The sequence below is a fragment of the Chaetodon auriga genome, chromosome 16 (genome assembly GCF_051107435.1).
Source record: "Chaetodon auriga isolate fChaAug3 chromosome 16, fChaAug3.hap1, whole genome shotgun sequence".
Taxonomy (NCBI): domain Eukaryota; kingdom Metazoa; phylum Chordata; class Actinopteri; order Chaetodontiformes; family Chaetodontidae; genus Chaetodon; species Chaetodon auriga.
The window spans coordinates 10,558,169-10,570,908 of record NC_135089.1 but is presented as its reverse complement, the minus strand read 5'-3'; the positions used below and the strand labels follow the sequence as shown (position 1 = coordinate 10,570,908).

At 45.6% G+C, this 12,740-nt stretch overlaps 2 protein-coding genes across 2 annotated transcripts in view; one reads left to right on the top strand and one right to left on the bottom strand.

The window, feature by feature from the left end:
- coro7 (coronin 7) overlaps window positions 1–6,409 on the bottom strand; it is a 103,981-nt gene extending 97,572 nt beyond the window's left edge. Inside the window, exons 1-6 of the mRNA XM_076753181.1 lie at window positions 6,222–6,409; window positions 4,352–4,448; window positions 3,933–4,013; window positions 3,687–3,757; window positions 2,867–3,053; window positions 1,734–1,810 (exon numbers count right to left, since the gene is read on the bottom strand). Coding sequence (XP_076609296.1) covers window positions 1,734–1,810; window positions 2,867–3,053; window positions 3,687–3,757; window positions 3,933–4,013; window positions 4,352–4,448; window positions 6,222–6,281 — 573 coding nt within the window. The 5' untranslated portion in view covers window positions 6,282–6,409. The remainder of the gene's footprint in view (window positions 1–1,733; window positions 1,811–2,866; window positions 3,054–3,686; window positions 3,758–3,932; window positions 4,014–4,351; window positions 4,449–6,221) is intronic.
- Window positions 6,410–6,739: 330 nt separating this feature from the next.
- dnaja3a (DnaJ heat shock protein family (Hsp40) member A3a) lies at window positions 6,740–11,977 on the top strand. The gene is made up of 11 exons (XM_076753186.1): window positions 6,740–6,978; window positions 8,375–8,508; window positions 8,601–8,684; window positions 8,793–8,999; window positions 9,102–9,254; window positions 9,488–9,635; window positions 9,882–9,946; window positions 10,138–10,266; window positions 10,359–10,474; window positions 10,607–10,704; window positions 11,189–11,977. The coding sequence occupies exons 1-11, from the start codon at window positions 6,771–6,773 to the stop codon at window positions 11,209–11,211; spliced, it is 1,365 nt and encodes a 454-aa protein (XP_076609301.1). The 5' UTR covers window positions 6,740–6,770; the 3' UTR covers window positions 11,212–11,977.
- The last annotated feature ends 763 nt before the right edge of the window (window positions 11,978–12,740 follow it).

Below are 12,740 nucleotides of genomic sequence, written 5' to 3'. Positions count from 1 at the left end.
AGGGGTGGTAGCTCTGGTGAGGATGATTATGCTGTCAAGGTAAATGTCGTGATTTGGACGTAGCCTGTGATGGGTGGAGTAATTTGTTACTTGTCAGAGCAAAGACAAACAACAGGGATTGGACTGACAATCATACCTGCTAAGTACGCACATGTGGTCGATTTTTGTGTCAGAGTTTATTCCGTCTCGAGCACAAGTAGGCTCATCATGCATTGTCTAAAGTATACACCGGGGGCAACAGCCTCATTTTGACATCAATCAGTGCATGTTTGGTTCTAAAGAGGCTGCACATGCACAGAGGAGTTGACTGTGGTGCACTACGTGACTACACAAACTTATAACAAACAATGAAATAATACAACCCAGATTCCAATTGGGATTCTGTGTCAGACATAAATAACTTTTTGACATATACTCAATTGAAAACCGTACAAAGAGAATATATTTAATGTTTCACCTCATCAGCTTCATTGATTTTTGTAAATATACACTTATTCTGGATTTGATGCAGCAGCAAGTTGGGACAGGAGCAGCTAAAGACTGGGAGAGATGTGGAATGCCCCAAAAACACCTGTATGGAACATTCCACAGGTAAACAGGTTCATTGGTGACAGGTGATAGTATCATGATTGGGTATGAAAGGAGCATCCTGGAAAGGCTCAGTCGTTCGCAAGCGAGGATGGAGAGAGGTTCACCACTTTGTGAACACATGATTGTATAAAGGATGTTACTACATGAACTCAGGAACACTTAATAAAACCACTGTTGGTAAACAGTTGCTTTGGAAATGATTGCATTCTGCTGTTATTTAAAATAGATTCATGAAACAATTCCACCTCAACTCATTAATTCCTTCTTTCTACGCCCCCCTGCTCATAAACCCGTACCACCTCCGTCCCTCCTTCCTCCTCCTCCGCAAAATATTAACAACCTAATTGGAAGTTCTTCAAGCTGTGTGATTATTTCCCGATGACAGCGATGAGGCCATACGGATGTTGAAAAACACAAGGACTTTCCCAGTATGCTTCAGAACTACTGTGCATGCCAAAAGAGTGACGGTCATCAGTTCCTGATTAGACTTCAACTTGGACAGACAGGAGGGGTTCAAAGGGGCGTGCAGGGGAGTGTGCTGGGAATACAAAGGTCCAGGGGTCAGGCGGGGTTGAGACAGAGCAAAAGCCCCGACAGATTTATCCATCACGTACAGGGTTGTGCCCTTGTTAGTGCCCTAATTAGCAAGTGTATGCAGTTTCAAGTCTTACAAGGAAAATTTCTACCTCCTCCTTCATCAACTGTGGCCAAGATTTCTCTCATTATCGTCACTTTTACCGTATTTAAACACAGCGGCTATTAGCTTTTGCGTCATAGGGCTTTCCAAGTGTATTCTTTTTTCCTCTCCAGAGCTGTTCACTTATTCCTAAATCCAATGTGTGATCTGATCCCCGCCCTTTTTATGAGCATTACCCCTGTTGACATTTTGATTAATTAAACCCCATAATAAATAAATGAGGAGCAGCAGTGTCCTACTGTGAGGCATGCTGCACTGAATGTGAGCCACTGGCTGCATCTAGTGGTCACAAACTGCAACTACAGCATTCAGACCTCAGTCTGGACAGAGAGAAAGTTCTTAAGGGAATAAAACTAATACTTTGACTTTACTGTACTTTAAAATTTTAGGTGAACCCGTGCAGGTCATTGCGATATATATCTGGTATAGTGCAAGACAGCATTACCTTGCAGGAGGAGGCCAGCAGGGAACCGTCCTGTTTCCAGCTCAGACTCTGCAGCTGGTCGCTGTGCTGCTCCAGAACTGCAGACATGCACATCATTTAGAGGAGGTGAGAGAGGGAACGGACTAGAGACACAATGTTCATGTTACACGGGGGCAAGATGAAAAGGTTTAGAAAAAACAGAAACGTGATGCCACACAGTATGATCACAGAATGAGGACACGTATACAGACAAGACAAAGAGCACAACAGAGAAAACATCTGCAAGGTCACTGCAGGAAAAATGCAGGGGAGGGACAAGGCCATGAATCAAGCACATGAAATTCAGAAAACACACAATAATACAAAGAATGGATGATTTACACCAAAGAATGGATCATACGTCCTCAGGGTTTAGGCATAAGAGAGAAATTAGGAGCATGACACATATTAGGCTGCAGTGCCATCAGTGAGCACAGCACCAGACAGATGAAAGAAGATGAGGTGCACTTGTTAAGACATTTACACACAAAGTGATCTGACATGAACCCAAAACACACACTCATTCAAATACAGACTTTTTTTTTTAAATCATCATTCAGACGTTGTTCCTCAACCACCTATGAATGAGGAATGAGGGTGATGAAAGCCAGTGTGTGGGGGTACAGCGCATGAAAAAAGTTGGATCAGCAGTGAGCAGCAGCAGCCAGGCCAGCTGTCATGGGATTTGGGGGTGGTGGGACGCAGTGTTTGTGGGGGGGGTGAGGCCAGAGGATAGTGACTACATCCTGAGGCCAGTCCATGGAGACTGGGACCAGGACTGCAAACCAAAACATTACCTCTGCTGCTCCGGCACATAGACAGAGCCACAGGGCTGTAAAACGTAGGCAGTGTCAGTCAGACAGTCCCCAACCAAAAAAAGGAAACCAGCCACTTCCCTCCACTCCAAATATATAAATTCATGTTGCACATAGAAACAAAACAGGCCACACAAAAAACTGAAGACTAACTGACAGAGACTGAAATGTTAAATGCAATAGACAGTGCATGGTGTATGACAAAATCAATCTGGGCTTGTGGTGTGCATTTTAATATAAACTGTACGCACAAACAAACGTGTGTGTACGTGTGCCGCTCGTGTCGCCAGCTGAAGCTACCTGCTAATGGTGCATCCTCGCGGCTGGCATCCCAGATCTGGAGGGACTTGGTGGCGCCGACAGCCAGCAAGCCAGAGGAAGTGGGGTGGAAAAGCACCAGCTCCAGCCTGCCCTGACCTGGGTGCAGGGTGAGCTCCGGACTGCTGGGCTGCTGTAGCTCTGGATCAAGCAAACGCCACAGTTTCACCTGCACACACACGGAGGCGAGGTAGGGTATTAAAACAGTGGTTTGCGGGGTCTCTTGCACTTCATATCTTACCATACCATACCATACCTGAATTTCTGCTCTTTTGAAGACACTGTAGCCAATTGGTGATTAAATTAAAATCTCTGATAAGTTCATTTTAAGTCACTAAAACACTCTCCCTTATTCACTGAGTTTCTCCCTCAGCACAACCCAGTTTATGAAACAATATGTCCTGTTGGCAGAAGATGAGAGGAATGAAAGCAGGCTGCAAAACCTGGGCACTGCAGACCACTCCGGTGTGTGTGTGGCCATAGTTGAGCGTGTTTACACAGGTCTCTGAGGTAAACCGAGCTGCTGAGTCTGAAGATGCAGACCCACACTCAGCAGATTCCAGTAAGCTAGGGCACCTGTGGCTGAGGATAATGTGCTGAGAGGAGCGAGTCTTCAAAAGGTTTCAATAACAAAAAGCGAGCAGGTTCATATCGTATTCAAAGCCCCAGCAGGAACAACAGAGCCAGACAGGATAGAAAGTGGACTTATGAGTAAGCATACGCCGACAAGATAAAACAAGATCAATAAAAAAAGAAAGACGGAACAAATGAAGGACGGAAAGGAGGGAATTAAAGAGCTCACCGTTTCATCTCCAGAGCATGTTGCCAGGAGACTTTCATCAAAAGGAGAAAAGTCCATATCAGTCACCAGATCTGACAGAGAGGAGGGAAAACAAATGGAAAATGAAACTTCCATCAGGGTCACACCTTCATTTCTGGGCATTTGCATTTCTCATGTGGTAAGTTTTTAAAGAGATCAGAGTGTCCTTGAGGGATGGAGCAGTGGCAGCTATGCAGAGGGGACGGGACGAGGGAGGGAAAGAAATACCAGAATGGCAGGAAATCTGGCTGACTGTCCATTGACCATCCGAACCAGGTTTGACTGAGGACAGGCCCAGCATACCTCCACCTGCAGACACACACAGAAAATATCATTGATCATAGTTTTTAATCATGCCTCAAAACCCAAAATGTACACCCAGCTGACGGTGCATTTTTGGGACATTATTATTGTTGAAATTCTATTCTATTCTAAATCCTGTGATTAAAATCTTATATAATCTTATGCTATCTTAAGAAACACATCTTGTCAGATCAAAAGCACACATACATTGCCTTAATTTAAGACATTTCATCTTGATGGTTTGCAGTGAGAGACAAGCACAAACCGAGCTGAAGCTAAACACAGTGGATCCCTCTGTCTACATGATGCAAACCTTACTGCTGACCTCACTTTCATAGCCTTACCAGCCTGCTCGGTGTTGAAGGCAACCAGCTTGGAGCTGGCTTTGATGTGGTTCCCCTGGCAGGAGAAGGAACCAGCTCGGACATTGTTGATCCATCCCTGGATTTATAGACACAGAGAGCACGGGTGGGGGAGAAAAATGGATGAAACAAGAGGGTGCACACAGATAATTGGGGTCAGACAACATAATAAGAAATGTTTCATCAGACCACAGAGCTGTGAAACTTGACATGTCCACACAAGAATGAAGTCAACTAGCTACACTGAAGAATCCCAATGGAGAAATAACAAGAAGCACACATGACCAAGTTGAACTAAACTACACTGAACTAAACAGGAAGGATGCAGCTGAGAGCACGCACACATTAAGTGCCTCTGAATGAGCAAAGTGTTGAGGAAGAGGAAGGGCTCCCTGCGTTGCACAGCAGAGAACTCTTAAAAACGTCTTTCACAACATTAACGAGGCAAGAGGACAGAGCGTCTGAACAACAGGCTCCAGCAGCTACTGCTGCGCTGCTCCTCCGAGCAAGAGGAGACCAAGCATGGCCGACATCTGGCCTTCAGAGGGCACTCCACAGCTGAAACAGCCCCGCTGAGAAACGATGGAATACTGCTCTGTTTGTGCACCCGTGCATTTCAAAGCACCCTTCAAAAGCATGCATCTATCATGACAGGATTACATTCTGCATGTGCGCCAGGCAGAAGGCAAGAGGACAACAACTATCGCTGGTGTGACAGAAGCTCACACCCACTGTGTGTTTGTGTTTTTCTGCATATTACTCAGGGTTAAAGAGTCAGACCGAACACCTTCTGCCGTGAATCCATCCATGATTACAAAGATGCTTGGCACCAAAAGCTGTCTTCAGGGGGCTATGAGACACCTCAGCCAAATATGAGATGATTGAATTCATTCCCAGATTACTCTCTGGAACCACGTGGAAAACTCAAGCTGTTCTGGGTAATCTGGGGAGAAAATGTCCCACTCATCTTTGCTTTCTTGCCTCTTTCCACCCCTGCGCATGCCTCTCCTCTCACTTTCTATTCCTCGCCCCATTTTCCCTCTTGCACAGTTTGACATGACAGCTCCTGTCACATGACCTCAGCACTGGAATAGCCACAGTCACACATATGCATCGAGCTGTTGTGTGAAGGGCTACTTTAACATTCACAGCAGCAAAGCACCACCTGCTGTCTCAGGTCCTGTGCAGAGATCTGAAAGATACAAAGGCCATCCACTGTTTCCGTACATACCAGGCATTTTCCGGCCTCAGTAAAAACAAGGTAGGGGGTTACATAATCCACCTCAGCAAGGAGAGCTGCAGGCGTTGCAACTCGAAACAAATGAGAAAATGGCAGATTTGTAGGCAAGAAACTCCAGTCTCGTCCAGACATGTCGTCTCTCAGCCTAACGTTAGAGGACAGCAATCACTGACACAGTGGCATCATGATGGTAATATCACTTTCCACATTTGCCATTCAAATGTTCAACTTTTCCTTTAACTGACAAAGCAAATCTGTGCAGAACGTGTGTAATACCACACGATAAGTAACAAGCGATGAGAAAAGTCAGTTAGCTGTACTATAACTGCATGATGATGGGCGTCACTACAATGTCCGATGTAGGCTAGCAGCCCTATGCAACCACATGGGACGCAGTTGACACTAGTATTCTATAGCTCGCATGAAAACTACTATGTTCATTCAGATTTCCGTGTAGTTCTCTCAGTACTATGCAGCCTTGCAGATGCAGGAAGTTCAACATCCCTTGCAGGCAGGCGTTCCCCAACGTACCACTTAAGCAGCACAGCTAATAAGCAATGCTAATGTTAGCTACAAAAACCGGCTCTGCCCAGACGCTCGCGAACTACTCACATCTTTCTTGGCAATTTTCGGAGTGGTGTTTTTGAATTTGGAGGTCTTAAAGCGGTTCATGCTGCCCTCTCAAATTGACTTTCGTGCCTTCCGGGTGTCTCTGTCGAGCTGGTTGGTACTCAGCAGAGGACTCCTGCTACAGCTGACAGTTCAGGTTGGCCGCGCGGTATCCGCTCGCTTTGGTCTACGGAGCAGGCCGATTGAGCGGAGTGTTCCTTTTCAAGCACTAGCGAACGCCCCGCTCTCGTCACGTGCTACCCCGGGTCTTAAAACATGCGAATCCTTTGTTGACTTGACGCTTGTGACGCTTTTTTTGCACAATGAAACTTATAATGTTTCGATGTGTTAAGTCAGTTCTAATTATTAACTGCTGTAGCCACTTGCGGTAAGTTTACAAAAAGTGACAGCAAGATTTAAGGTAAACTTTTGTAACTCGTTTTTCCTTGACAGTGCATCATCTTGGCTGAAACAGAATATCTTTGCGACCTCGTTGACGCCCACTCCGTCCCGGACATGCGCAGTGTGTCCGAAGCGGCGACTGATGAAGGAATGATGGCGTCTTCGGCTGCTCGCTGCTCCTCACGCTGGATTACAGTCATCGTGTCCTCTGGACGTCGCAGGGCCGCCGGTGCTGTTGTTTGCGCTGGCCATGGAGGGGTCCGCAGTGTCTCTACACTGGGAGCCGAAAAGCTGTGGCGAGGAGGAAACCTGATGTGTGGCGGAGCAGGGAAAGCGTTGACATTGAGAGGGTTGTCAGGTGAGTGCTGTATTGGCCTAGGCTAGGCTAAGATAGGCTAAAGTTGAGGTTCGCTCAAGTGACGCAGGGTTAAGATAGCTAAATTAACTGAACTTGATATGGACTCGTGCGAGCATGAAAGATATGATGAGCTCGTGTTGCTTTTATTCACGCACGAACAGTCAGATATGATGTCATTAGTTTTGCTAACTTTGGTTTGCACTCATCAAGTTGAATTTGCAAGGGGTTGATGCCAGTGTTGCATCATATTCTGCGACCCATCAGATTCTGTGACATAGTGTTTGTTGACCTGAACCCGACCACATCCCACTCCAGCCATCTCTGTAACGATCCAACTGACGCTTCTTTCTAGAATCTTCTTACAGACCTGGTTCACTTAACCCGATGTTTGCTGCTTTGTCCTTTACAAGTAATGTTATTTAACGGCAGTAAAATTAGTTTTATGTTGCATAGTCGACAGACATTCACTCCAGAACCAGCTGCGTTCCCTTGGTGTTGACAGTTTAAGGAGGGTTAGCTCTCCTCCGGGACCTCGCTCTGAAACAAGAGTTTGACTTAGGGACCGTCAATAAATTAACGTTACTGTGTGACTGACGTAAAATCAGTGCTGTTGTCAAAACCTTCCTGTTGATTTTCCCAATTAGGGAAAATTATGATAAAAAAATAATATATGCTTAGGAGGTGTCATGTCGCACATCTATTTTGATTGCTAATGCGTAAGACATTCATTGTTCATGCAGTACCATTCACACCTTATCATTTTTTCTTTGCACATCAGTACTGAAGACATAAAACCACTTAAACAACCCACATGGAATTATGTGGTTAAAAATAGGGTTAAACTATGTAAAATAGTGGTCAATCAGTTAGTTGTAAAGTATTAATTGACAGTTATTTTGATCAACTAATTGGTTTTAGTACTTTAAAAAAAAAAAAGTCAAAATTCTCAGATTGTCTGAACTTAGCCTCTGTTGCAGAGGATAAATTCATTAGTTTCCAGCCTCAGACATCACCAATGAAAGTGATTAGAGCTCGTATAAATTTCAACATCAGCTGTTCTGAGGAGACTGTGAATCAGGCCTTCATGGTCGAACTGCTGCAAAAAGGAACAACTGTTGAGGGAGACCAAGAGGAAGAGACCAAGAGGCCAGGAAACACCAGGAGTGGACATTGGACCAGTGGAAAACCAATAACGAATTGCAGTATCACACTGGGCAATAGGACATAGCTGTCTTATTGGATTTTAGTGCTTCCTCTATTTTTGTGGCTTCCATGTCATGTGACACACCTGTTGGAATCTGTCCACTGGTTACATTGGAAAGCTCTTTTTCTTCATCATTTATGTCTTCAATTTTTCCATAATTTCCTTTCCTGACCCTTCTATTTTTCTTTTCAGGCATCAGATGTCCCCATGCTGTCTACACACTGTCCTTTCATACAAGTGCCCCTGCGAGCAAACAGGACTTCTACCAGATCCTTGGTGTACCTCGCACAGCAACCCAGAAAGAGATCAAGAAAGCCTACTACCAGGTGCGCTCCTGCCTGACACACATTCACAGCTTGTATTGGTTCTTAGAAAACCAATCGGTACTGTAGCTGACAGTGTGTTTGTTGTTCCGCAGATGGCCAAAAAGTATCACCCTGACACCAACAAAGACGACCCACAAGCCAAGGAAAAGTTTGCTCAGCTGGCTGAAGCTTATGAGGTTTAGTCTCAGGCTTTGTTCAGTCTTTCACTTGATACATTTTTTCCCAGTTTACACAATCTCATCAGCATTACAAACCTCTTAAACGTTGCTCTGTGTTTCTCGCAGGTTCTGAGTGATGAAGGTAAGAGGAAGCAGTACGACACGTATGGCTCGGCTGGCTTTGATGCTGGTCAGGCCGGTGGGGGCCAGCAGTACTGGACTGGACAGACCACCAACGTGGACCCAGAGGAGCTCTTCCGTAAGATCTTTGGGGAATTCTCAGGAGGCCGTGGCTTCGGAGACTTCAACGCCATATTTGATCAACCACAGGAGGTGAGTGGGAAAGCCAAGGGGTGCCTTCGATTTAGCTTTTGAGAGCTCATCTGGTCATTTTTATTGGTGCGTATTCAGACCGGCCCCGTTTTTTCATCACAGTACATCATGGAGCTGACGTTCACTCAGGCGGCGAAGGGAGTCAACAAAGAAATATCCATTAACATAGATGCAGCCTGTCAGCGCTGTGATGGCAAGGGCCACGAGCCAGGCACCAAAGTCCAGCACTGCCACTTCTGCAATGGCTCCGGCATGGTAAGACCTCCGACACGCTGCCAGCCTTCAAAATGTGTTTGTCTCTGCAACATTTCAGCGCTGACCTTCATCAGGCTAATGGTTTGTTACAATGAGATGATTGAGTGATGATTTTGTGAAGTGCGTGGGAGCTTGTTTGCATTTGATCCGCTCCTCCTGCCCTGTGAAGAAGATGTGCAAAGCGTTCTTTTGCTCTGTTGTAGTACTAAGCACATGTATCGTCCCTCCTGCAGGAGACCGTGAACACGGGCCCGTTTGTGATGCGCTCCACGTGTCGTCACTGTGGCGGCAAAGGCACGGTCATCTCCAACCCCTGTCACTCCTGCCGTGGGAGGGGACAGACCAAGCAGAAGAAGGTTGTGATGGTTCCTGTGCCTGCAGGTCAGTCTCACTAGTCTGTTCTTGTTGACTTACTATAAATACCTCAAGGACATTGTTTTTGTTATTGTCATCGCTATTACTGAGCATGAAAAGTCATCCAGCAGTGTATTAGCCATAGTCAACAGCAACCACTGTCTGCTCTGAGGCTGAGCATTCTGCCCACTTTTAAAGCCTACAAGGAGCGAGGGTTCATGCTCAAGAGATTTCTACACTTAAGTCTAATGCAGATCCTGTTTTTGATTTCAGGAGTGGAGGATGGTCAGACAGTCAGAATGCCAGTTGGTAAGAAGGAGATCTTCATCACATTTAGGGTGAGTATCTCTCTGTCTGTCTGTCAGTACAGCTCAGAGCCGCTGTAATAGGATTGTCTTCCATAATGTGGGTGTGTGGATCACTAAGAGGCATTGAGCTGTCTGGGTCCAGACAGCCTGTGGTATGCTGCCTTTTCACAGTTTGATTCTGTGTGTGATCGAATGCGATGTGTTCCGGTTTTGCTGTCCAGGTCCAAAAAAGTCCCGTGTTCAGGAGGGACGGTGCAGACATCCACTCTGACCTTTTTGTCTCTGTGGCACAAGCCATCCTGGGAGGCACGGCCAGGACGCCGGGCCTTTACGAAACACTAAACTTAACGGTAAGTGGACCCGCACCATCTCAGGCTTCTCCTCGAGTGGGGAAACATTTCACGCAGAGTTTAATCAATGACTGGATTGGCCTTTTCTGCAGATCGCTGCAGGCATCCAGACAGACCAGAGGATTCGTCTGGCAGGGAAGGGAATCGCTCGAATCAGTGGCTACGGCTTCGGAGACCATTACGTCCACATCAAAATAAAAGTGCCCAAGTAAGACTCCACAGGCTTCAGTGAAAAGATGGGGACATGAGAGGGCCTTGTGACTGAATACAATGACTTGTTGTAGTCTAGAAGAAATGCCTTCCAAACCACAAGGATCATAGGATTTTTTTTTCTCTGTAGGACACTGACCGACAGACAAAGAGCTCTACTAATGAGCTACGCTGAGGACGAGACGGAAGTGGAGGGGACTGTGAATGGTGTCACTGCCACCACCACAGGTAAGAGGACAGTGTCACTGACAGCCGTCCTTATCTACCTGTCCCTGCAGTCCTGTTGTTTTGTTTGATATACACCTGTGATCTGCTGAAATGAAGTTTTAGGAAAGAAAGTCGCATTTAGTTGCAAGCATAGACTATAAATGGTGGATGGGCCTGAAAAGTGAAGCCAGTGTTGTGCCTCAAACCTGCATTCTTTCTGATGGCCAGCATGGGGCCACCTGTTTTCTAATCTTGTAATCTTACCATATTTATTGCCATATCGCCCAGCCCCACTTTAAAACGGCAGTCCACGAATCAGTGCATGGCGTCACAGTGGCTCTGTCCACTATTCATTGTTCAGTCTATGGTCAGAGGCCTGGCTGATGCAGTGTTAACCTCTGTCCAGGTGGGGGCAGCAGTGGTAAGCTGTCAGGGGCAGGGCAAGGCAGGAGTTTACCAAGAGTACATTTGACAGCCTTTTTCTTTTTCCTTCTCCTTCTTAAAGGGAAAAGGTCATCCTGGAACTGAGAAGCTTCATCGATGGATCAGAGGGGCAGAAGGGAGGGACGGCGTGACGCAAGACCAGCTATATCATGAGGGGACGGGAGGCTGAGGAGTGATGGAGGAGGCCCACAAAGGTTCTGGATGGATCAGTGCGGACCCACCTACCCAGCCCTGCAGTGAACAAAGAGGACCACCTGCTTTGTTCCTCTGCCGAAGTGAATCCACACACAAGAGGATGTTCCAGTGCGCCAATCACCTCTCAGTCAAATGTCCATCAAGTAAGACGGTGATAATGGAGGCAGATAACAGTGAAAAGTTTAATTTCGGATTAAATTGGCCGACTGTTATTGACCCTTTTTATTCTGTATGCTTTGGTTGTGTTTTCGTGAACGCTCAAATTTCCCCGTCTGTTCTCAGCGCTGTCAGGCCTAACAGGTTGAACATCACCAGTTTAACTACATGGTTACCTTTAAGTGTTGGACAGTGTAAATATGCGTCTGCAGTGGACGCTCGGTCTCCTGTCTCTGATTGAGGACTAAGCTGCGGAAAGTAAAGTCTGGCTCGGGCTTTCCTGGACTGTGAACACTGATCATTGGACTCTGTCCCTGTTTTAACCCTTCGCATTACGAAGTCACTTGGAGATCCGCACCTTCATTACATGTGTACATAGTTGTGGATCATACAGTGGAGTTAATGTCATAGAAGAGATATACTGTACATCTAGAATAAAGCATAATCGTGTTGGGAAAAGCCTGTTTTATATAAATCATTAAAGAAATACCACTCAGAATGTCTTGACTCCATCTAGACATTGATGCATTCACCCTAATTTAGATAGAACACTCAAAAACCACCTGATGCCTCGATTGCATTGAATACTTCAGGTGCACCAAATCAGCAACCCTCCGTTTTTACTTTTAAATACATCAATACTTATAGTTTTCATTGTGATGTTCTGTAGACATAATTTCTACAATATTTCAGCCCTGAGGCTACTGTGGGACTCTTCATACGTAGAGCTGCTTTGTGCTAAATGCTTACTTTAGCATGCTAACTTGCTCACAGTGGCAATGCTAATGTTGAGCTAGCAGGTATGATCGTTATCAGTTTAGCATGTAAATGACCTAACATTTGCTAATTAGGACAAAACCAAAAGTACTTATGGCTGATGGGAATTTTTATGAGTTATTTGGTCATTAAAGTGTCAAATAAATTGAAGTTTCATTGTGATGAGGGCACAAGACGAAAGTAAAGGGATCAGCGAGGTTATTACAGTTCACCCAGAGAGGAACATGAACATCTGCACCAAACTTTATGGCAATACATTCAATATTCATTGATGGTGGTGTTAGAGGAAGTCCGAGGCTCACAAAAGTCGTTAGGATTCATCCTCTAGGGAGCATGAACGTCTGTATGAAATTTCATGCCATCATATCTAATACTTAGAGATATTTCAGTCTGGACCAAAGTGGCAGACCGACTGATCAACAGAGCTAGCATGGTTAATGAAAATGTCAGACTGTAAATCATGGGTGATGCAGCCCTGGCAAGTG

Coding starts and splice junctions, on each gene's coding strand:
- dnaja3a (XM_076753186.1), top strand. CDS start 6,771: ATGATGGCGTCTTCGGCTGCTCGCTGCTCCTCACGCTGGATTACAGTC. Junction 9,255..9,487: donor TCTGCAATGGCTCCGGCATG/GTAAGACCTCCG, acceptor TCCCTCCTGCAG/GAGACCGTGAACACGGGCCC. Junction 10,267..10,358: donor ACGAAACACTAAACTTAACG/GTAAGTGGACCC, acceptor CCTTTTCTGCAG/ATCGCTGCAGGCATCCAGAC.